At 42.6% G+C, this 26,109-nt stretch overlaps 1 protein-coding gene across 9 annotated transcripts in view; it reads right to left on the bottom strand.

Moving 5' to 3' along the window:
- The window catches only part of DPF3 (double PHD fingers 3), a 458,181-nt gene extending 432,677 nt beyond the window's left edge, over positions 1–25,504 (bottom strand). For 2 of the 9 annotated variants that reach the window (XM_073610453.1, XM_073610448.1), the window contains exon 1: positions 25,147–25,498. Coding sequence is in view for 7 of the 9 variants with exons in the window: in XM_073610448.1 (XP_073466549.1) it covers positions 25,147–25,178 (32 nt within the window). In the remaining 2 variants the exon portion in view is untranslated. Of the gene's footprint in view, positions 1–25,146 lie in introns of all 9 variants that reach the window. The other 7 variants (XM_073610451.1, XM_073610449.1, XM_073610450.1 and 4 more) reach the window with 7 other exon arrangements.
- Positions 25,505–26,109: the final 605 nt, after the last annotated feature.

Genomic DNA, 26,109 nt, shown 5'->3' with positions numbered 1-26,109 from the left:
AAAAGAAATAGTTGCAGAAGCCTGCTCCAGATATTTCCCAGTGTAATAAGACCTTACACGCTTGGAGAAAAAAAAAAACTCTTCAGTAAAACATGCAGAGTCAGCCCATGTTCCACTCTTAGCACAGCACACTGGATGCTTCAGAGGGAGAAAGATAGAGTAACAGGGGAAAACCCTAGAGCACTGTAACCTGGAAGAGACCTTGCAAAACAAGTACAGACTAAAGCAAGCACATATCATTTATTGTCTTTCATCTAAAACAATAAATGGCATGATTAGTACTGATCGGATAGTTGTGAAAACTTCAAAAGGAATAACTAAAAAGAGGATGCATCACTAAGGGGAATATTCAGGTGTATTCCCCTTCCATTTGAGATCAGTTTGAGATATCAATCAGAATTTATTAACAGGTGCATATCAGAGCTGCACGATTCTGGCTAAAATGAGAATCACGATTTTTTGCTTAGAAGATAGATCACGATTCTCGCTGTGTTTTCGTTTTTTTTTTTTTATTCATTGAAGTCTATTTTTTCCCAAAATATTGCGTTTGAAAGACCGCTGGGCAAACATAGTGTGACATAAAATATTGAAGCAATTGCCATTTTATTCCCTAGGGTCTCTGCTAAAATATATATAATGTTTGGGGGTTCCAAGTAATTTTCTAGCAAAAAATATTGATTTTAACTAAAAGGGGTGTTCCGGCCGTTTTTTGTTTTTTTTAAGTCAGCAGCTACAAACGCTGTAGCTGCTGACTTTTAATAAGGACACCTACCTGTCCAGCGAGCCCGCGATGTCGGCCCCCCGAGGCCGATCTGTCCATCGGATTGGCGGCCAGCGCCGCCATCCTAACTAAGGGAAACAGGCAGTGGAGCCTTGCAGCTTCACTGCCAGTTTCCTACTGCACATGCGCGGGTTGCGCTGCGCTTTGTGAACGGCTCCGTTGGTTTCTGAGACACACATATGTCCCAGAAGGCAACGGGGCCGCTCGCCAAAGAGGAAGAAGCGCCGCGGAATAGGAAGAGGCAGATTAGGAAGACCGCCTAGCAACAGGGGTTTCATGTAAGTTAAAAAATTTTTTTTTTTAATATTGATGCACTTTTTTATTTTAAGAAACACTTTAAGAAAGAAGTGTCAGAAAAAGATTTAGATTTAGACGTGGTAAACTTTCTGCATTTACAGGTTGTTGAAAACTTGGCAGACTGCCCGGATTTTTTCTTTACAAACAGAAGTGTATCCCTTTGATCTAAGAAGGAAGCATTAGTTACAATGTTTCATATTAAAAACTTGACAGACAGCCTGGATGTTTTCTTTTGACAGCTGAATGAGCAGATAAGTCTCTCCACTTGTTATATGAAAGAATCAGTAAACTCTGCAACAGAGATCGTCAGGGGGGTTGAATCGAGATCGTGATTTTTTAACGATTAATTGTGCAGCTCTAGAGCATATTATCTGCTTTGAGCTACTTTTGCATCCCCATTGACCTGTATGAGTAAAGAAACATTTCTGTATTGTGTTGATTACTGTATCATGGTAGATGACAGCAGGGTATACACCATAAAGGCTTGGTTGACACTTCTGTGACATAGGAGCCGACTTGTGAGACTCCAAGTTGGATAACATGTCAAATTCAACGCTTCCCTATGAGAACTGTCTTAACTGATACGACACAAGTCGCTCCGACTTTAAAAAAGGTTCCTGCATTACTTTGGTCCAACTTGGGTCCGATTTCAGTCCTTGTACAGGCTGCTAAATAGCATCAAGTCGCAGAGCAAAGTCGTACGACTTTGGAATCGCAGTAGTGTGAACCAAGCCTAGTGCCAACAGAAAATAGCTTTTTGTAACACTGCAATTCTGACAGAAAGCGTGTACATATGTACGCTTGAATTATATTGTACATGTCTTTGAAGCATGATATGGTACATATTTTGCATACTTTTGCATACTATCTATACTGCTACAGTTTATAAAGCATGTGTTCTTGTTTGTAACATGCCAAAAAACTTGATAAAACATACCAAAAAAAAAAAAAGAAAAGAAAACAGGTTGATACAAACCAATCGGTTTCCAGGTTTTATTGTCAAAGCTTAATTAAACAAACTTAAGTTAGAAGCTGATTGGCTGGTATGCACAGCTGCACCAGATTTTGCACTCTCGAGTCTTAGTAAATCAACCCTAAAGAGACAAATCTGAAGTGAACAAATGCCGATCAACACATGTCTTTAAAAAGGTGACCAAGCCCTAAGATTGTTCAATGCTAACAATTTAAAAAAATCTTTACATAATAGTATGAGATGGGTTTAATCAGTCAGGCTCAAATGCATATGACAAAAGATATCTCCCATGGGACTTTGTTGCAGCAATATAATTCACATAATTACAAATTATTGTATAAAATGCAAAAAAAAAACTTTTATTGAACAGGTTTAAAATTGTCTGGTCTAGACATTTCACGTCCTGATTTTATACTATTCCTACAATATACAAATACTGCAGGGATATGTGAAATTATTAAAACAAATTGCCTACCCACCAAGTCAAACTAACGCGTTTCAATTTATATAAATTCTTCATCAGGGGATAAGGAAGTGGAAGCAATCCTACATACATCAAAAAAGCAAAAGAAAATGCATAATGAAATTTAGATTAAATTTTAACAGATTGTACATGATTTTATTATTTTCATATGACATTCAAAGCAAGTATTTTATATATTTTTTTTATTTTCAGGTACTTATATAGCACCGTCAATTTACGCATCGCTTTAAATATACATTGTACATCCACATCAGTCCCTACCCTCAAGCAGCTTACAATCTAAGGTCCCTAACTCACATTCATACATAGTAGGGACAATTTAGACAGGATCCAATTAACCTACCAGCATGTCTTTGGAGTGCGGGAGGAAACCGGAGTACCCAGAGGAAACCCACGCAGGCACAGGGAGAACATGCAAACTCCAGGCAGGTAGTGTCATGGTTAGGATTCGAACCAGTGACCCTTCTTACTGCTAGGCGAAAGTGCTATCCACTACACCACTGTGCCGCCCTATTACAAACAGTAATAGTAATAGTAATACAAGTATAATACACTTACAAAGATATGAACGTGACTGGATGTCCAGACCAACACGTAATGGCTTAGTGGTGCAGACCACACAGGTCTCAGCCCAACCCAGACCTCAAGCCCCACAGAAGATCAATGGCTATCAAGGAGAAGGCAACAGAGGCTCGCATTCACTTAATTGAATCAAAGCATAGGGACACTTTAGCTGATCCACAACATTTTTTGAAAGGTATTATCATTTATATATGCTTATTAGGCATTTGCTATTGATTATAACAGCCAGGATGAATGTAGTATTGTATAAATTTAAAACAAACATCCAATAAAGTTTATCAAGTCTAACAATGCACAAATTAAATATACCTAATGGAATGGAATTGTAACATGGCAAAAAACTTGATAAAACATACCAAAAAAAATTAAGAAAACAGATTGATTTACTAAAACTGGAGAGAGCAAAATCTGGTGCAGCTCTGCATACAAACCAATCAGCTTCCAGGTTTTATTGTCAAAGCTTAATTGAACAAGCTGAAGTTAGAAGCCGATTGGCTGCCATGCACAGCTGCACCAGATTTTGCACTCTCGAGTCTTATGCCTGCCATACACGGTTCGAATTTCGAAAGAATTTTCTTTAGAAAATCATATCAAAGAATTTTCGTACAAATTTCGCACCAAATCAAGTTTGAGGAATCGGACATGTTGGAAATTTTTAGAAAAACGAACAATTTTCTAATCAATGATGGGAGAATCGTGCGAGAAATGTAATAAGAAAAGAAAATTTACAGAGAGAAAAGAAGATTCCTGCCCACGAAAATTCTTTTCTGTAGCAACATGAGGTGAAATTGAAGGCTTGGTCGGCCGAATTTCGAAAATCAATGGTGGCACCATCGGATCACAAAAAAAACGAACTTTCTGATTTTGAAAAGAAAATTAGTTTGAAATTCAACCACGTATGGCCTGCTTTAGTAGATCAACCCTAAATAGACAAATCTGAAGTGAACAAATGCGAATCAACACAGGTTTTAAAAGGTGACCAAGCCCTAAGATTGTTCATCGCTAGTGATTTAAAAACTCTTTCCATAAGGCTACTTTCACACCGGGGCGGGAGGGTGCCGGCGGTTTTAGCGCCACTTTACTGTCATTTTAGCGGACCTATTCAGACGCTAGCGGGGCAGTTTTAACCCACCACTAGCGGCCGAAAAAGGGTTAAAACTGCCGCTGCCCCATTGTTTTCAATGGGTAGGGGCGCTTTAGGAGCGGTGAATACACCGCTCCTACAGCGCTGCCAAGATGCGGCTTGCAGGACTTTTTTGACCCTCGGGCTTTCACACTGGAGACAGAGGAGAGGCTCTTTACAGGCGCTACACAGGCGCTATTTTTAGAGCTGTAGTGCCTGTAAAGCGCCTCAGTGTGAAAGTAGCCTAATAGTATGAGATGGGATTAATCAGTCAGGCTCGAATGCATATATGCATCAGAGAAAAATTACCTTCACTAGAGGCTGAATATATAATATTTGAACAAAAGGAGTGCCACAGAGTGAACTGTGGAACAGATGCTGCAAATAAAAGTCACTTACCATTGAACAGCACTGCTTTGAACTCATATATAAAGGGTAGTTTGGCTTAGTCCTGGGTGTCAGAGCGGGTACCCTTAGTGACTGAGTGTCAAAATTTGATGCCTGTGTGGAGGGCCTTAAAGTGATTGTAAAGTCTTTTTTTATTTTTATTTTTTTTTAACCAGTGAATCATGGATCCAGCAACAAGCTTGTAGCCAGTGAAGTCAGATCTAGGCACTGCGCCTTCAAAAGTTGCCCAAATATCAGGGATCCCCTTAACTGCTTCCCGACCGCCGCACGCCGATGTACGTCAGGAGAATGGCACAGGTGCACAAAAGGGCGTACCCATACGTCCCTTCGTAATCCCGGGCTAGCAGGCGCGTGCATGCCCGCGGATCCCGCAGATTCGATGTCCGCCGGTGGCCCGCTATCCCAACAAGGAGGGGCAGGACGGGCAGATGCCTATGTAAATAAGGCATTTCCCTCTTCTGCCTAGTGATATCTACTGTTCCCTGAAATTGGGAGCAGTGATCTCTGTCATGTCTTGCGTAGCCCATCCCCCCTACAGTTAGAACACACTGAGGGAACACATTTAACCCCTTGTTCGCCCCCTAGTGTTAACCCCTTTCCTGCCAGTGACATTTAAACAGTAATCAGTGGCTATTTTTAGCCCTGATCGCTGTATAAATGTCAGTGGTCCCAAAATAGTGTCAAAAGTGTCCGATCTGTCCGCCGCAATGTCGCAGTCCCGCTAAAAATCGCAGATCACCATTACTACAAAAAAATAAATAATAAAAATGCCATAAATCTATCCCCTATTTTGTAGACACTATAACTTTTGCACAAACCAATCAATATACACTTATTGCGATTTTTTTTTTTACCAAAAATATGTAGAAGAATACACATCGGCCTAAACTGAGAAAGGAATGTGTTTTTTTATATATTTTTTGGGGGATATTTATTATAACAAGAAGAAAAAAAAATTGTTTTTTTTTTTCAACATTGATGCTCTTTTTTTGTTTATAGCGCAAAAAATAAAAACCTCAGAGGTGATCAAATACCACCAAAAGAAAGCTCCATTTGTGGGGAAAAAAAGGACGTCAATTTTGTTTGGATACGTCGCATGACTGCGCAATTTTTTTTAGTTAAACGGACGCAGTGCCAAATCGCAAAAAAATGCTCTGATTATTAAGGGGATAAAATCTTCCACAGTTGACGTGGTTAATAACATTTTGTTCACTAACAAGATATTGTACATGTATCAGCCATAAGAACAGTGTTTCATGGTTTCATGTATACAAATTGCTCAAATGCTTAGCTTACTGTAAGAAAGAGAAATATCAAGTATTTTGCATTGGATTTTACTAGTTATTAGGAAGTAAAGTAAAGCTTCAAATACCACAAACATACAGTTTCAGTTACTCTAACTCTAAAGTGCTTGCAACCAGGGATGAGCTCAAGCGGGTTCAGATATTAGTCCAAACCTGCCTGACCTATCCCATCAGTAAGCTGTCACTGCAGACCACCAATCATAAGCGGCCAAGGCGTTCCCTGCCCTTCAGCTGTGCATATATAAGAGGCATGTATACGCGTGACGGTGAATGCCTTGGTTACTTTTGATTGGCAGCTCGCAGTGGCAGACACCTGGTGGGATAGCTTAGACAGGTTTAGGCTAGTACTGAACACGCCTAAACACATCCTTACATGCAACATTCATAGCAATTACCCTGTCCTATAAGAATAGACTGTTAAAGGGTTAGTCCACTGAATCTGATATTTCATTTATAGAGTTCAATAAGCAACCAGTGGTTTCTTACATGCCTTACATTTCTATACATTCACTGTGTATATACTGTAGACTGTATGGGAGGGGAGGAATAGAACTTGTATACGTTTTTATTTCTTTTTTTAACAAGCAGTGTATGATGTTTGACATGCTCTGTGAAACCCTGTTGAGGAGATCTTCCCTCATTTCTTGATCTGGCACCCATCACTTCTATAGGAAACTATAAATTGTCAATAGGAGAGACACAGATAGTATTTAAAAGCAAAGCCTAGCCCGCTCCATCTTTAAAGCTTTACTTTATTTACATTATGACAAAAGCAACACCTCAAGGTATGGGGGTCAGAGCCATAAACTATGACGGGGGGGGGGGGGTCTCATTGCTAGAAACCCAAGAAACCAGAGTGCTTTTCAGATAGCTTTACTCATTGTATGAGTATAATATTACTTTTGGGTGTGATAAGATGCATATAATGCAAGAATAAGAAGGAAGTGTTCAGTAAAAGTTCCCCGGAAGTGCTTATATAAGACTTATACTGTAAACTAAAGAAACTCTAGTGCAAGGAAGAGCACGAAACTTGTCCTGTAATAACTGTACACATACAATGGTAACCTGGTCTCTTCCATAGATCCTTGGAGAGTGATGTTCAGGAATTTCACCCACATTGTGGACCTCTGCACTGGCATAGATTATAGGGTCAGGCAATGGAGGGATGCAGAACTACCATTACTACCTGAAAAAGATGTGCCATGTGCTCTAAATATTTATAAGATCATTTAGACTGAATAAAGAAATAAAAAAAAGTCTCCTAAATTTACACTAAAGTTCCATCATAACTGGTATTATGTATTAACCACTTGCCCACAGGGCACTTACATCCCCTTCCTGCCCAAGACATTTTTCAGCTTTCAGCGCTGTCGTACTTTGAATTACAATTAGGCGGTCGTACTACACTGTACCCAAACAATTGTTTTATAATTTTCTTCACACAAATCAAGCATTCTTTTGGTGGTATTTAATCACTGCTGTTATTTTTTTATTTTTTACGCTAAAAAAAGACCAAAAATTTTGAAAAAAAAAATGTTTTTTTACTTTTTTCTGTCAGTAAATTTTGTAACTAATTAATTTTTCGCCTTCACTGATGTGCACCAATGAGGCGGCACTGATAGGCTGAACTGGTGGGCATTGATGAGGTGGCACTTATTAGGTGGCACTGATGGGGAGGCACTAATATGCCGCACTTATGGGCACCAATAGGTAATAGGTGGCACTGATGGCACTGATAGAGAATTTTTTTTTTTTTTCAAGTGACTTTTTTTTTTATTGCATTTTAGTGTAAATATGAGATCTGAGGTCTTTTTGACCCCAGATCTCATACTTAAGAGGTCCTGTCATGCTTTTTTTCTATTACAAGGGATGTTTACAATTTACGCAGCGTAACAATATCTTTCAGAATATAAAAAAAAAAAATTAACTTTACTGTTGTCTTATTTTTTAATTCGAAAAATAATATTTTTTCCAAAATAAAGTGCGCCTGTAATACGGTGTGACATAAAGTATTGCAACGACCGTCATTTTATTCTCTAGGGTGTTAGAAAAAAAATATAATGCAAGTCATTTTCTAGCAAAAAAAAAAATGATTTTAACTTGCACACAACAAGTGTCAAGAGGAGGCTTGGCCCTTAAGTGGTTAATGCATAGAATGCAGTAAGATAAAAAAACCTTCTGCACCACTGAATCTCCCACCCCCCCCCCCCCCTAAAATTACCAATCCGATCTTAATCCAGCACTGTGCATGAGAGCAGCAACTCTATCCTTCTCACTGGACAGACTGATAACAGCAGGAATCGTTGGCTCCCGCAGCTGTCAATCAAATTCTACGACAAGGGAGCAGGGGGCAGGGCCAAGCTGCACGGTCTGCGTCTATAGATGCAGACAGGATATCTCAGGATCAAGCCCGCTCGAGTGCATCCATAGTAGGCTACTCACCGAAAGGGAGGAGCCAGGAGCGCTGGTGGGAGACCCAAGAAGAAGAGGATTGGGGCTGCTCTGTGCAAAACCATTGCACAGAGCAGGTAAATATGGCTTTAGTTTATTATTTTAATTGAAAAAACTTGGAAGCTTTAAAATCACTTTCACTAAACATATAGTCAAATTATCTGTTCCACAATTGTTTAAGAGAAAAAAAAAAAAAAAGTTCCCTTGCGGAAATATATACTGTACATTTTTTAGTAGCCAATTAAAGAAAAGGCAGTAAAATAGCAGGAAGCGTTTTCCTGACTGCAAGCAACATAAATAAGGACATTTAGGAAATACCTCTTAGCAATCAAGTAAACAAATACAGGTAATAAAGGAGGCATATTTTAGTACAACAGTACATAGTAACACTGACTTCTGTTTTAGAAAATAAGTTTTACTAAACCCAGTAACATGAAAATAGTTAATCTGCCCCCCACAGTGCCCACAGCTTATAAATCTTTTTACATTAAAATATTGCCACTATATACATTTTTGGATGATCTGTATACCATGGTTACATGATAAACTGCAGAGTTTCTCCAGTGCTGCGAGTTCAGGTAGGAGGAGATTTCCACTGCAGCCTGTATACACGCCCACATGTGTGATGTGACCTGGCTATCTCTGAGAATAAGTAATTGTTCTCTCCAGCATAAAAGACACAACTGAGCATGTGCAGGTCAGCTACTCTGCCTGTGTTAACTGGCCTTCCCCAGATAGATGGTGCAGGGAGGGGGAGGATCTGTGCATTCAGGATAAAATGGCTTTTTTACACAATGCAGAGGATTAACCCCTTAAGTTCCATAGTGAGTATAACAAGCATGCTATGCTGCATATACAGACTGATTTTACTGTTGTGGGTTTAGTAACACTTTAAATAACTTAAGAAATTGCTTAAAACTGGCCTGGAGGGGGTAGGGGGTGTACAGATATTGGTCTGAGTACCAGAGAACCAAGGCTAATTAAAAGGGGGGAGACAGGGGTCAGATATGGCAGCTGGCACTATGGTGAGGGATACAAATAGGTACACAAGGGTACATTGATATAGGTGATGCTAACTCTGGGGTTTGCGGGAAGTGAGGAGGTGTCATGACAAAGCACAAGTTAATGCCATGTCAACAGAGTGCTATGTTGTGGCATTCTACAAATGTTCAAGCATGGTCATTTTTCATGCTAACATAGTAAGGGTACATATGTTGAGGTGTCTGCTCCCAAGTAAATCAGGTCACGGTGTGTTTGTCATTGTACAATTTGGGCCCCATTCATGCATATCTCCCTGAGTGTCATGAACTGGAGTAATGTGCAGAGTGGAGAGTTGAACTACTGGAGACCTGAGCCACTGCATTGTGTGAAACAACAGCAGTCTGACTCTCCAGCATGCTGCTAGCACAGGGATATTTAACCATTGCGGCAGCACTTCATATGTAAAAATACACAAAAAGAAGAGCATATTTATTACTATATAAACAGCCTGCCTGGATTGCAGCAATAAATACAAAATGTATAATTTGGGCTTTTAGGTAATAGCACTGCACAGTGCAGTTAAGCCGACATAGTGCTGGTCCAACCTAAATTCCAGTGTGCAAATTAAATGAAGGTATACTTTGCATACTCAAACTAGTATTTAAAACAATTTCTGAATGACTAAAAAAACAGTGGGTGGTGTTTTCGTTCTCTTTTTTCCCCATATGTGCCTCAAGCTTCATTACCAAGATTGCTTACAAACTGCTGCAGCTGCAAATCAATATTCCTTTGTTTTATCTTCCACTGATATGCACATTGGAACTCCTTCAACCAGTCACCCAATTTCCACTTTTAATAAATTATACATTTTAAAATAATCTAAAAATGCCTTATCTGACTGCTGCTTGCAGACCTCCGGTATTCTGCGTTATTTAAATCAAAGCAGTCACCCCTAAAGAATTTTATGGGGCAACTATTTCAATTCAAACAATAGAGAGAGGGAAAAGAGGAAACTGGCAGACAACTATTGAGCTACAGATAGAGGGAAGATCCATTTGCAATAAGGTTCAGGTATAAGCTGCTACCTAACACTTTGTGAAGTTCTTCTTTAAATTCTAGTATTTAGCTGCAATCCTCTCAGCATATAAAGTTTAAGGCGTAGCTATACCTTCTTTAGAAAACTACTGCTAGCACATCTGGTAGACCTTAGCTGCCTTTACTGTTTTATTCTGATACCTTTAGCTTCAGCTAGGCCTACACAGGCACTGGAACACAAGAGCAATGTTGCTCATCTCAAAATAAGAGGCTTAAGTGATGCTTATATGCTATGTGAGTAACCCAATAAACCCAAATGCTTAAGACAATATAGACTGTAGGAAAAACTGCTGCAGACTTTTTGAGTCTTTTATAATTGTTCATAGACTGCTTTAGAAACTTGCCTATTGATTTTAGCTGGAGTTGCACCCTGACTCACTCACTCTCCTTTTTCCCATATAGATTTCTGCAAAGTTACATAAGAGGCATATGAGCAGGAGGAAGTTTCCAAGATAGAAAAGCTATACAGACTATGTAAAATACTTCAAATGTTAAATGCAAACTATTTATTTTGTGCTACTTATAATATGAGCGCTTCATATTTGCTTTCGAGCCCTTCAGTCGATTTTTTAAAATTGTTTCCAAAAAGGAATACACAGCATTTCACATATCCATAGCTCTGTCAAGGTGCAGGCATAAATAGCAAGATAGAGCAGACTACATAGTGTTACTCTGAAAGTTTGCTACAGTATTAATGTCCCTAATGTCTGAAGGCCTGGAAACATTTTCTTACAATAACAACCGTTTCAATGCATGTCAAGTTATTATTAATATTAATGTATGTTTGCCAACATACTCCACACCAGTATTCAAATGCTATGTTTTACTAAAAAAAAAAATCCAGTGTGCACCTTTGCTGAAGCCAAGTTAAGGGCACACTCACACTAGCACTCTGAACCGGTCCTAGACATGGTCCAGCCGCTTGGGCCGGTGTGTTTGTTTAGTGTTAGTGCTCTAAACCATACCCAGAGCCGGCTAATCTAACTGTGCCCAGGACTACTAGGAACAGGTGGTCCCAGGCACAGTTCAATTCTTATTCAATATGGTTTGCACTGTGACTACAAACCGTGCCAGAGTTCTCTCCATAGAGAACTGTTGAATGAAACAGGGATTGCTGGTCTGGTTAGCAGAGGAGTGTGCCAGGACTTGTACATTTTCCTGGGACCAATTCCTTACAATCCAGTTTCAGTGAAAACCAGCCGGGCGAGTGGGGGGGGGGTGCCCCTTAAATTAAATCACTCTGTACACTGTGCCCAAAAGTAAAGTTGGTGTCCAAACTGTATGCCAATGTGTCTTCTTTCCTCTCAGGTGTTACTTTTTATTTTTTAATAGATTGCTTATAGGATATTGTACAATATACAATCCTTGTTTTTTGCTCCCAACACTGTAATAACATAAAAAGAAAAGTGGTTCCCAAAGGTCCCTAAGTTTTTACCATTACATTGCTTTATTCAATAAGCGCATATGTCACTGCTGCCACTGGCATGGTGGCCATCCTGACACACTATACCAATGACACAGCCTTCCTTACAGAGGACTACTGTGTGAAATCGCTGCATCATCCCAACTATTGGCATGACAGTACAACAGTATCCAATAAACGTTTACTGTACAAAGTAAGGTCTGTAAGCATTGACCATAGGGCGAATACATGGATTGAAAACTGGCCTCAGGGACAAGCTCAGAGGGTGGTGATAAATGGGGAGTACTCTGAATGGTCCAGGGTGGAACGTGGGATCCCCCAGGGTTCTGTCCTGGAACCAATCCTATTTCATTTATTAATAAATGACCTGGAGGTTGGGATAAACAGTTCAATCTCTGTATTTTCGGACGATACCAAGCTAAGCAGGGCAATCATTTCTCCGCAGGATGTGGAAACCTTGCAAGAAGATCTGAACAAATTAATGGGGTGGGCAACTACATGGCAAATTAGGTTTAATGTAGAAAAATGTAAAATAATGCATTTGGATGCCAAAAATATGAATGCAATCTACTTATTAGAGGGAGAACCTCTGGGGGAATCTAGGATGGAAAAGGACCTGGGGGTCCTAATAGATGACAGGCTCAGCAATGGCATGCAATGCCAAGCTGCTGCAAGCAAAGCCAACAGAATATTGGCATGCATTAAAAAGGGGATTGACTCCAGAGATAAATACCGTACTGGTGACCCCACAATAGGGATTAAACTTTTCTGCGCAAGGGAACATAAAAAAGGCACATGGCCTTTCACTAAAATTAGAAAAAAAGCAGTTTAACCTTAAACTGCATAGAGGGTTCTTTATGGTAAGAGCAGTAAGGATGTGGAATTCTCTTCCACAAGCAGTGGTTACAGCAGGGAGCATCGATAGTTTAAAAAAACTATTAGATAGGCACCTAAACGACCACAATAAACAGGGATATAGAATATAATATTAACATAAAAGCGCACACACAGGTTGGTCTTGATGAACTTTGTCGTTTTTCAACCTCACCAACTATACTATTTAACAGGTGACAACGTATTGCCATTTTCCCCTTCACTTCTTGTAAATGAAAAATATCATTACTGGCTTTCTAACATGTCACATTTGACAATTTCCATGTTATGAATGGCAGGAATGCTTTGGAGAATACTAGAACATAAACAAAAGTGTTCGGAGTGTTCTTGTTTCTGCCAGCCTTTCCTATAACAAGGACTAGACACAGCACTGAATTTAAAACAATTTGACTTGCTTCTCCTAGAGCCAGTTCCTACTGATCAGGTTTCATTGCATTCTGCAACGCAGGCAGAACACAAGGCAATGCACAATCCAAGTACAGCATTCTACATATGTGATCTGCTGCAGAACGTTGTAACCCATACAGTGCAACAGAGGATGAAAGTCACAACCTGAGCTTCAAAATCATTTGTTTCAATAAGAATGAAGTTGCTGTATGCTCCCTGTGGTCTACCTCCCCTACCCTTCTGTTCACTACCAAAAATATTTCCTATTAATATACACAAAGCTTCAAGGACTAGATTACGCTACTTAGACCAAGTGATGTGAAACCGGCCACAAGTGTTATGATTTTGGCTGGCTATAGATGGGTTAATTTCTTTCTTTCTATACACATCTGCCCCTCCTCTGTAGCTTTAGGATCTGCCACAGTTTCCCATGTGACTCATTCCACAGAGAGTAGCAGTACTTTGTGGCATACAGGCCTGAAATGGTTATTAAAATACAAGCAACCTGCTTACTGGATTCATGTAATTTTGTTAATAAGGAAATGGTTGAACCTTCCCATGCAGGTTATTAAGCTAAAATAAGGTTATTTTCTAATTGCGCCTACAGATGTTAGATGGTGGTCAGCCATGCATACACCACGTGGTCAGCAAATCATCTTTCTACAGACAGAAGTGTTTGTACTGATCAATCGAGCCTACCAGTGCCTAGGAAATCAGTTATATTAAAGTGTTACTAAGCCCAGGACCCTGCATTCCCTATATCTGGTCTCCCACAGTACACACAACATGGAAATGCAATAGTTTTAGTCAAGATAAACTGCTAAATACCTTTTTTCATCAGCAGTCTTGTGACTTCTAACAGTTTCAGGTTAAAGCTTGTAGGAGGGTTTTCATTCTGCTCTGACTGTCCTATCAAGATGCAGGACCCCTGACCCACTGTCTGGACAGTGCTGATTAGCCCTGTGCTGATCACATGCACTCTTCCAAGAAAAATACAACTCTCTAGCAATACACACCAAACTGAGCATGTGCAGCTTGTCTCCAAGGCTCTGTTCTATCAGGAGACTGATTGGGGACAGTGGAAGAAGAGGAGGAACAGAGAAGACAGGATCAAACAGCCTTTTTACACAATGCGGAGGATTAACCCCTTAGGTTCCACAGTGAGTATAACAAGAATGCTTTACTGCATATAGAGACTGATTTTACTGTTGTGGGTTTAGTAATACTTTAACCACTTGCCGACCAGCCACAGTATAGATACTGCAGCGGGTCGGTTCTCCTAGGCAAACAGACTTAACGTCCGCCGGCCACCCACGATCGCGGTGGGCAGAGGCAGAACGGGGAACCCCGTTCTGTCAGGGGGCAAATCTGAGATCTGCTGTTCCTAGTGATTAGGAACAGTGATCTTTTTGTTGTCCCAGGCAGCCCAGCTCCCACACAGTTAGAACACACCCAGGGAACACAGTTAACCCCTTGATCACCCCCTAGTGTTAACTCTTTCCCTGCCATTTATACATTGATCAGTGCATTTTTGTAGCACTGATCAATGTAATAATGTCACTGGTCCCCAAAAAGTGTCACTTGGCGTCAGATTTGTCCACTGCAATGTTGCAGTCCTGCTAAAAATTGTAGATCGCCGCCAATACCAGTAAAAACATTAAACAAATAAAGGTCCATAAATATATCCCCTATTTTGTAGACACTATAACTTTTGCGCAAACAAATCAATATACGCTTATTGTGATTTTCTTTACCAAAAATATGTAGCAGAATACATATTGGCCTAAACTGTTGAATAAATTAGATTTTTTATATATTTTTGGGATATGTATTATAGCAGAAAGTGCAACTTCAACTCCCCGCCCCTTTTTTTGGCAGCCCAGGCAAGCTTTATACATTTTGGACTGTGAATGGATGTAGAGAAGAGAAGACTGCAGATAATCAGGTACAACTTATGTAGCATTTGTTTTGTCTCTGTGTATCATCCAAGGCCAGTCACTTCACTGAATATATGTAAGGGTTTTTAACCACTTTAGGGTCTGAGCTAGAGCTGTACAATTCTGGCTAAAATGAGAATCACAATTTTTTTGCTTAGAATAAAGATCACAATTCTCACAGCGTAACATCATCTTTCACATTATAGAAAAAAATTGGGCTAACTTTACTGTTTAGTTTTTTTATTAATTCATGGAAGTGTATTTTTTCCCCAAAAATTGCGTTTGAAAGACCACTGCGCAAATACAGTGTGACATAAAATTTTGCAACAATCGGCATTTTATGGGTCTCTGCTAAAAATCTAGCAAAAAATAATGATTTTAACTTTGTAAGAGACAAGTGTCAAAAAAGGGTTTGGGTCTTTAAGTGGTTAAACTTCCCCTATTTACACACAGAAGTTTATCACTTTGATCCAAGAAGGAAAGGTTACAATGTTTCTAGTTATCTACCAGCATGGACAATGTTGTGAAAAACTTGGCAGACTGCCCATTTTTTTCTTTTGACAGCTAAGTGAGCAGAGAATTTTCTACACTTGTTATATGAATTAATCGTGAAATTCTGCATAGAGATGGTGAGGGGGTTGAATAATGATTTTTTAACGATTAATCATGCAGCTCTAGTCTGAGCCTGGGTAAAGTCAGGATGTATTCCTGGTGTCTCTAAAAGTCTTGGCCAGAAGTTTGTACTGATAATTCTCCCAGCGATAAAGTAGGTTTCTGCTGACCGTGCACCTTAAAGTGGTTGTAAAACCGAAAAAAAAAAAAATCCCTTTAAAGCGGGGTTCCACTCAAATTTTTAACTTAATCTTACCCCCTTCAGTTAATTGCATAGATGTTGAAATGCCGCACAAATTTTTTTTTTAATCGCTGTAATTACCTTTATATTGTACTTTATTGTGGCACTTCCTGTCTCTCCTCCCATGGGAGTAGGCGTGTTTATTGCCTTTCCCCGGCGCCGCACTGTCTCCTGGGAGCTTAGTGTCAGGCTTCCCAAGATTCAGTGGGGGAACAATGATCATGCGTGTGAACAAGCTGTGAATGAACAGCATTCACCGCATCCAGGAAATCAATGCTTGTGGGCTTCACATGCCCACAAGCAAGATGGAAACAGCCAGCATCACATTTTTAAAGTTATTCTTCAGTACAAAAACAGACAGAGGCAGAAATATTACACCCAAACTGTGAGTATTATTTTGGGGTTAGCAAAGTGTCTCAATGACACTTGGCAAAGGCATAATGAGCTAGTATGCATCGCATACTAGCTCATTATGAATTACCTTAAATCGAAGCTGTTGCTGCACACCACTGTGACTGGCGACATGTCTCCCGGAGTTATTTCCAGGTTTGCGGGCTCCGACGCTGCGATTGGCCGGAGCCGGGATGATGTCACTCCCGCGCATGCGCTCGGGAGCCACTGGTCACGGCACGGCTGCTGAAGAAATGGCACATGCAGGCCGTTACTTCAGTGTGCATGGGCCGATGACGACGAACGGTGCAGGTTTAGGAGGTATTTACAGTACCTACAGGTAAGCCTTATTATAGGCTTACCTGTACAAGTGGTGTAACTAGGTTTACAATCGCTGTAACTAAGGAAAAAACTTGTCTGGCATCATCTTCAACAATGAATCACACCACAACCCATGTTATCCACCATGCATATACTGCAGGTGATTGCCAGCTGCTGTACATTTGTTGGGGTTCTATTCTAAAAGAACGACACTACAATACATAGATGTGAAGGAAGCCTAAAACATGAGGTCAATGCTCTAAAATCTGCATGTATATGTCTCTCACCGGTGGCGTAGTAGGCCTTTCTGTATACACCTGTAATAATGATCAATTTGTTTGACTTCCAACCTCTGACTGCTGGGCAGAACAGTCAGCTAACTACTAGGTGTCAGACGTGTGGGTTTCTTTGAAGCCCAAGGTGCAGGTGCTGACAGAGTAGTTTAGGGGTATATGTACATGACCACATTTTAAATATGTAAACTCACATTCTAATAATTATATAACATGTTCATTTTCAGCAATATTACCCATAAATCCATGAGACAAGGATCATTCTTTTTGCAAGGAGACTTTCTATAGAGCTATCACCCCTTAGGGTGGCCCCTTATCAAGCATTGCCTGGTGTCATTCCAGACAGGTCTGAACAATCTGTGGCCACGATTTAGGTGTCAAACAGTCAGAGCTATTTATCATAGTGCTGGGAACATTGTGTTAATAGTTGACTTGGGGACCTTTCCTCCATTCTCCCAAAGATATAAAAAGCCCAAACACCATTCAGTCCTCAGAGAATTCCTATAACACAAGATATTAAGCATCCTGCAATGTAACAATAGTTTATATGAGCATTTTGGGTCACCTGCAGACCCTTGTAACAATGTTAAAACACTACTGCTGTATTGCAATCTGAAAACTAGTCCACACTTTGCATTGCAAATGTTTGATATGGGACTACTGTACTCAAATTTACATTCTGGAAATTTCCAAATATATAAGCAAAAATTGTATGCATGCGAATAGTCAATTGTTTATTTTTCCTTAACATTTCTTGTTGCTTGCTATAACTGCAGATTTACTTCTAATGGTACTTGCACACTGTACTGATGTTTTAACATCAGTATTCCTAGGCAAAAAAATCACATTTTTACGTTAATATGCGTGTAAAATACTGACCAACAATTCAGATTTCTGTATTTTTTAAGGCTGTATTTACAAAGGAATGGAGAGCTGCCTGAGAACTTTACCTCTCCAGCAGTTGTCCATTCCCGACTGCAGTAGGGGGCAGTGTGGTGCACAATTCAGCCCATCACACACAGCTCCACCTTTTTATTTTATTTGTACAAACTTTATTTGAAGTGTACAAAAGTACACCTCTTTCATGTCGCTGTACAGCAGCGTGAAAAGCAGTAAAATAGATCCCCTGCAGCCAGCAAGAATAGACCCCCCATCAACAACAATCCCCCAAGCAACAATGGAACGCTTCCAACAATATACCTCAGCAGCAACAATAGACCCCCGGCAACAACAACAAATCTCCCCACAGCCAGCATCAATAGATCTTCCTGCCCCAGATACAATAGACCCCTCCCTCAACAGTAGATTCCTTTATAGCAGGGGTCTCAAACTGGCGGCCCTCCAGCTGTTGCGAAACTACAAGTCCCATGAGGCATTACAAGGCTGAGAGTTACAAGCATGACTCTCACAGGCAGAGGCATGATGGGACTTGTAGTTTTGCAACAGCTGGAGAGCCACCGGTTTGAGACCTCTGCTTTATAGCAACTGACTTCCCAGCAAGATAAGACCCATCCCCAGCAACAATAGATCCCCAACCAGCAACAATAAAACCCCCCTGCAAAAATAGACCCCGCTCCAACAACTAGAATGGAATGATTCCCTAGCAGCTAGTATCAATAGACCCTGCAGCACACCCCAGCACCCCTTGCCATTACATATATTCAGTGTTGGAGGTGCTGGAACTGTGTTACCCCACGTTCCCGCTGAAAAAAGCCTTGCTGATAACAATGGGCTGCATTTAGATCAGTAAATAAAATTAAAAAATGCCTGTATGCCCAAAAACATTTAGACAGCAGTGTGCAAGAGGCCTTAAATGGATGGGAGACATTTCAATGCTATTGACAATGGAGCCAAGCAATGGAGCCACCTGTTTTATGGTGGGCATTAGAATCTAATATATGGGAGACAGGTGAAATGAGGTCTGGGCAGCACAAGAGAACAAGAGAATGTGCAATTGGGATACAATTCCCATCAACTTTTCTTCTTCGGTTTTGGAGAACAGAATGTGTTTTAGGCAAAATCATTTCAACTTACAGCTTAGTATTTACAAACGTCTAGCAGCCATGCAGCTGGTGCAACCTGCTGTCAGTCAAGAGTATTCAGCTAGAGCAGTGTTTCTCATCCTTTTTTCAGTCACTTTAACATTTTGCACAATATCAAGGCACCCCATTCTGAGATGTTAAAAAACGAAATAAATAGTTTTTTATAAGACAGCAACATCCATACATTGAGGACACCCAACATTAGAGGTGATTTATTCTTCCAAAGCAAATACACCTTTGCGCCACACTGGTACTGACTGACTAGTATTGCAATGTTTCTCTCCGTCATTCAGCTATTGTGACCCTGGTGTTGATGGAGGAGGGGCAAACAAGGATGCTGTGCATGCACCTGACATCCTCCTTATTAACCGTTGATGTAATTGGTTATTAGGATGCCAGCGGCTAGAAGGTTGAAATGGTGCACATTGAAAACCTGTGGCTTTGTGGAACTAAAAGGCAGGCTTGATCCAATTTTTGTGTCCAATTTTTGGCCAAATTTTAGGCATTTTGCCAAGGCACCCCTGAAGAAACCAAAAGGCATCCCAGGGTGCCTGGGAAACCTGGTTGAAAAGGCTGAGCTAGAGGACCATAGAGTACATGTGGACCTCCTGATATGCCCTTGTAGTCTGCACAAGTATGTACTAGACTTCAGTAAATATTAGTGATATTTTTCTTGCCCGATAATAATAATAGTAGAGATGTTCACAATGTCAAAATATTATTTGTGCCACCATTATAACAGTGGGAATTACCATTTCCTATAACATTTAGATGTCACATCTAATGACTGACGATTCATCAATGGTACTGTAAATAAAAGCACGCTGCAGTGCAAGAGTACCTCAAACTCTGCAGGGTTCCTTGCAAAGGTCATATTCTCATGAACTTGAGTCCAAGTCATAAATACAGTTTGGATTGGAGAACCGTTTTAAGGTAAAGCATATAAGTCATTGGATGTTACTACATGAAGACTATAGGGAGATGGTAGGCTGTATTAGTAAGGCCCGCCTTGGTGTGTGGGGTTATTGTTTACAGAAAGCAGTAAAGCACAAAGAAAAAATGTTGCTTTATAAATAAATTAAACAAAGGGTAATAATTAGCCAAAATCCCCTGCGGCAAAGAACATTTCAGGTGAAGACATAATTGGGTGTTCTATTTTGAGCAAGGAGAAAAAACAGAACCCTGAAAAAAAATGAAAAAGTGACAGTTTGCAGTCAGAAAACTGCAATGTACCTGGCTGCCTGACATTGCAGACTGTTCCCCTAGATCCACTGTCAGTCATAATGCCCCAAATTCATGGAAATCCACTAATACTGCATAGTTCACAATAATAAATGATACACAAAGCAGAAAAACTGAACAAGAACAACACAATGCACGCCAGGCTAGACTTTGAGATTCCCCGACTCAAGCTGGGTATACATAAGTAGAAATTCTAAAGAAGATACGCAAGAAAATTCTTGGGAAAATTTGTATGAAACTTCTAAATCTGAATGTTGTTTGAAAGTAGTTCAAGATTTCCTTTGCTTTTAACAATCAGTTGGAATGCATGGAGTTTACTGAACGAAAATCACATACACTGTTAGAAATTTATATATTTTTTAAGAAATAGGTTAAATCCTGCTGCTTTGAATTTCCTCATCACTACAGTCAAAAACAATTTGAACCCACTAACGATTATGAATGAGCGTTCTCACAATGAGAAATGATGAATGAAATTCTACTAGTGTATACCCAGCTTTACTGACGGCTCCATTGTCATGCTGGCTTCAGGAAGGAGTTGCACATCCTAAACACTCACACGTCATAAAACTATGCAATATGTAAACATACAGCAACCCTGCTCCCGGACCATCCAATCATCACCCTATGAAGTTCATCCAATCCCACCGCCATGGAGGCTGACAACACAAGTCACCCGAAGCACTATGGTGACCGATATAAAAGTCATTATTGAAATGAGCAAACGGCTGAGCTGACGATCATTAGCATGAAAGGATGTCTGCCCGGGCAAGCAGGGGCTTGATGAAAAGAACATTTATTGAGCTGCCATGTCAGTGCAATGCTTTATTAGCCAACCTTGGGCATGAGAAGAGGTGTCATTAGCTGATCTCCTCGCCCAATAAAGATTGCTGCAAGAAAAATAATAAAAGGAGTAAATGATGTTTAACTGGCTGAGAGGGAGTGTGTGAGGACCATGCCACAGCAGAGAAGTACATCCCTCTATTCCCTCAGAGCCAGCCTCACATCTATGTGCTTTTTACTGTGTTTGCTGAAGCGCAGAAACAAACTACAATCCATTCAACATTATTCCCTATGGGTCCCGTTCACATTTATGCCATGCGATTCTTTGGAAAGGTGCAGGGACTTTTCTACAAGCAGGGTGCTACGTTTTTGGCTCCAAAGACTTCAATGGAAGTGCATGAAAATGCATTTTTGGTAGGGTTTTGTGTTTAAAAAGCAGTCTCCTCCTCCAAAAATACCCCATGAAGCTTGAAAACGCATCAACCTCACATGCACAGATGTGAACCTAACCTAAGACTAAGTTCACACCTATGCATGTTACATTTGATGTTTTCTGGTGCGTTTTTGAACATGTGTTTTTGATGCGTTTTGCTTTTTTTGGGAAGTTTGTTGTTAGGAGGAGGGGTTTGTTGTCAAGCATGTAAACAATGCAGAAGTCTATGGAAGTAAAAATGCAAACCAGAGCGGTTGAAAATGTACAGATGTGAACGGGACACATAGGAAATCATTGTAAATGGATTGTAGTGCGTTTCTGCAAACCGCAAAACGCTGAGGGACATTCTGCATCAGGTGTGTTTTAAACACTGTAAAAAAAGCAGTACAAACGCATATGCAAGAAAAATGAATATATTCCAATGAATCTAGTTTACACCATTGCGGTGCTTTCATGTGCGTTTAAAGCCTCATTCACACAGGGTGATGACATGCATGCCCCGTCCAGGGCCAGGTTTTGCCAGCAAGGGGACGTACAGGTGTTGCCCTTCTGGTGCCAGCGTCCCATTGTTGTCTATTGGGACACACAGCTACACGGCCACCACTGATGTGTCCCAATATGACATCTGTGTGGGTGCGTATCCTCAACCTTACCCTGTGTGTGTTCAGGGACACGCACCCATGTCTCAAATTGTAAAACAGCGGCTGCTTGTCCCAATAGACAACAATGAGACACCGACACTGGAATGAATAGAACACCTGTGCGTCCCCCTGTCAGTACTGGACCCCCCCATATTATACAAGGTGTCCCCCCTGTCAGTACTAGACCCCCATATTATACAAGGTGTCCCCCTGTCAGTACTGGACCCCCCCATATTATACAAGGTGTCCCCCTGTCAGTACTAGACCCCCATATTATACAAGGTGTCCCCCTGTCAGTACTGGACCCCCCCATATTATACAAGGTGTCCCCCCTGTCAGTACTAGACCCCCATATTATACAAGGTGTCCCCCTGTCAGTACTGGACCCCCCCATATTATACAAGGTGTCCCCCCTGTCAGTACTAGACCCCCATATTATACAAGGTGTCCCCCTGTCAGTACTGGACCCGCCCATATTATACAAGGTGTCCCCCTGTCAGTACCGGACCCCCCCCAAATATTATACAAGGTTTCCCCCTTGTCAGTACCGGACCCCCCCATATTATACAAGGTGTCCCCCCCGTCAGTACCAGACCCCCCCATATATTATACAAGGTGTCCCCCCCGTCAGTACCGGACCCCCCCATATATTATACAAGGTGTCCCCCCTGTCAGTACCGGACCCCCCCATATATTATACAAGGTGTCCCCCCCTGTCAGTCCTGGACCCCCCCATATATTATACAAGGGGTCCCCCCTGTCAGTACCGGACCCCCCCCATATATTATACAAGGTGTCCCCCTGTCAGTACCGGACCCCCCCATATATTATACAAGGTGTCCCTCTGTGTCAGTACTGGACCCCCCCCCCCATATATTATACAAGGTGTCCCTCTGTGTCAGTACTGGACCCCCCATATATTATACAAGGTGTCCCCCTGTCTGTACCGGACCCCCCCCATATTATACAAGGTGTCCCCCTGTCAGTACCGGACCCCCCCATATTATACAAGGTGTCCCCCCTGTCAGTACCGGACCCCCCCATATATTATACAAGGTGTCCCCCCTGTCAGTACCGGACCCCCCCATATATTATACAAGGTGTCCCCCTGTCAGTACCGGACCCCCCCATATTATACAAGGTGTCCCCCTGTCAGTACCGGACCCCCCCCATATATTATACAAGGTGTCCCCCCTGTCAGTACCGGACCCCCCCATATATTATACAAGGTGTCCCCCTGTCAGTACCGGACCCCCCCCATATATTATACAAGGTGTCCCCCCTGTCAGTACCGGACCCCCCCCATATATTATACAAGGTGTCCCCCCTGTCAGTACCGGACCCCCCCATATATTATACAAGGTGTCCCCCTGTCAGCACCGGACCCCCCCCCATATATTATACAAGGTGTCCCCCCTGTCAGTACCGGACCCCCCCCCCCATATATTATACAAGGTGTCCCCCCTGTCAGTACCGGACCCCCCCCATATATTATACAAGGTGTCCCCCTGTCAGTACCGGACCCACCCCCAGATATTATACAAGGTGTCCCCCCTGTCAGTACCGGACCCCCCCATATATTATACAAGGTGTCCCTCTGTGTCAGTACCGGACCCCCCCCATATATTATACAAGGTGTCCCCCTGTCAGTACCGGACCCCCCCCATATATTATACAAGGTGTCCCCCTGTCAGTACCGGACCCCCCCCCATATATTATACAAGGTGTCCCCCCCGTCAGCACCGGACCCCCCCATATATTATACAAGGTGTCCCCCTGTCAGTACCGGACCCCCCATATATTATACAAGGTGTCCCCCTGTCAGTACTGGACCCCCCCCCATATATTATACAAGGTGTCCCCCCTGTCAGTACTGGACCCCCCCCCCATATATTATACAAGGTGTCCCTCTGTGTCAGTACCGGACCCCCCATATATTATACAAGGTGTCCCCCTGTCAGTACCGGACCCCCCCCCATATATTATACAAGGTGTCCCCCCTGTCAGTACCGGACCCCCCCCATATATTATACAAGGTGTCCCCCCTGTCAGTACCGGACCCCCCCCCATATATTATACAAGGTGTCCCCCCTGTCAGTACCGGACCCCCCCATATATTATACAAGGTGTCCCCCTGTCAGCACCGGACCCCCCCCATATATTATACAAGGTGTCCCCCCTGTCAGTACCGGACCCCCCCATATATTATACAAGGTGTCCCCCTGTCAGTACCGGACCCCCCCCCATATATTATACAAGGTGTCCCCCCTGTCAGTACCGGACCCCCCCCATATATTATACAAGGTGTCCCCCCTGTCAGTACCGGACCCCCCCCATATATTATACAAGGTGTCCCCCCTGTCAGTACCGGACCCCCCCCATATATTATACAAGGTGTCCCCCCCGTCAGCACCGGACCCCCCCATATATTATACAAGGTGTCCCCCTGTCAGTACCGGACCCCCCATATATTATACAAGGTGTCCCCCTGTCAGTACTGGACCCCCCCCCCATATATTATACAAGGTGTCCCCCCTGTCAGTACTGGACCCCCCCCCCATATATTATACAAGGTGTCCCTCTGTGTCAGTACCGGACCCCCCCATATATTATACAAGGTGTCCCCCCTGTCAGTACCGGACCCCCCCATATATTATACAAGGTGTCCCCCTGTCAGTACCGGACCCCCCCCATATATTATACAGTGGTGGGAGGGCAGCCAGGCACATGTGTGAGGAGAATGGGGAGGAGAAGAGGGGGGGACACACAACTTGACAGCCCCCAACTTCTAGAAGTGTGACCCCCCTCCCCTCCCCCCCCCCCCCCCCGGACCTGCACCGAGCTGCCCCCTCACCCCTCCTTCCTGCACATAAATACCGGAGAGAAAACAAAGCTGCTGCCCCGAGCCGTACCGCTCCGGGGGGGCTGTGCCTGCTCCGGGGAGTCGGTGCACGGAGGGTGGGGGGAGGCGGGGAAGGCGCCTTTTTCTGGGCACGGAAACACGCGGACGGTGCACATTGGTACTCACGGTTTCAGGGGGTTGTGAATGACAGTCGCCATCTTGCTACAATGTAACAGAATATTGTCTGTCTCGGAGTTCTGAAGGTTCGATAAGGGGGGGCGGTATTGGGGGGGGATGAGGGGACCGGCGAATCAGCGTGAGGACTACCGGCGTCGCGGCCAATGGCGGCGGGGTGGGCGTGTCGTGGAGAGGGGTGTTCTGCGAGGTATTAGGGAGCTGTCAAAGCGGCAGAGGTCACTCCCTCGGGTGGCCGGACAGGGAGGAGGGAGAAGAGGGGACCTGACTGCCCCCAAGGGGTGGAAGCAGTGCGGGCCAGTGTACAGGAGGAGGAGGGGGAGAGGGGCTGAGCGCACTGCACTGGCCGCCTGTCGTGACCAAGTGGCAGCGACTCGCCTGCTGTGTCCACGCTGGAGCGGAGCCAGGTCGTCAGAGCGCAGACTCTCCCCGATCCCCCCCCCTAATGTGTATTCACAGAGCTGACACTCAACTTTCCTGTCTATGGATTGTCCCCCCTCCCCTCCTTCTCCGGGGCTCCCCGGCGGTGCTGATATATGAGTCCCCCCCCCTCCTCCTCCGGTCATTTCCAGTGTCAGCTCCGGCATGGCGATACCCGGAGAGAAGGAGGAGGAGAGGGGGACACTTCATATGGTCAGCCGCAGAATGAGAGCCTCTGCCAGGGAGGTCACCGCTCAGCAATACACATACAGATCTCATCTCGATGGATTTCTGATTTTTTTTTAAAGAATCCTCTTAGTTTTCTGTTTACAATCAGAAGAAAATGTAAAATGTTTTATATTAAAATAGAACTAAAGGCAAAACTTTTTTCCCCACTGTACATAGAGAAGTGTGGGGTCATACTGGTGTATCATGGATGATGATGGGGGGGGGGGGGGGGTATAAAAATTCAGGGGGGGATAATGTCACAGGTGTGACAGATACAGGGAATCAGTATTCCCCAATCACTCAGTA

This window comes from Aquarana catesbeiana, linkage group LG13, assembly GCF_042186555.1.
Source record: "Aquarana catesbeiana isolate 2022-GZ linkage group LG13, ASM4218655v1, whole genome shotgun sequence".
Classification (NCBI taxonomy): domain Eukaryota; kingdom Metazoa; phylum Chordata; class Amphibia; order Anura; family Ranidae; genus Aquarana; species Aquarana catesbeiana.
The sequence above is the reverse complement of the archived record's forward strand: the minus strand, read 5'-3'. Positions and strand labels throughout refer to the sequence as shown.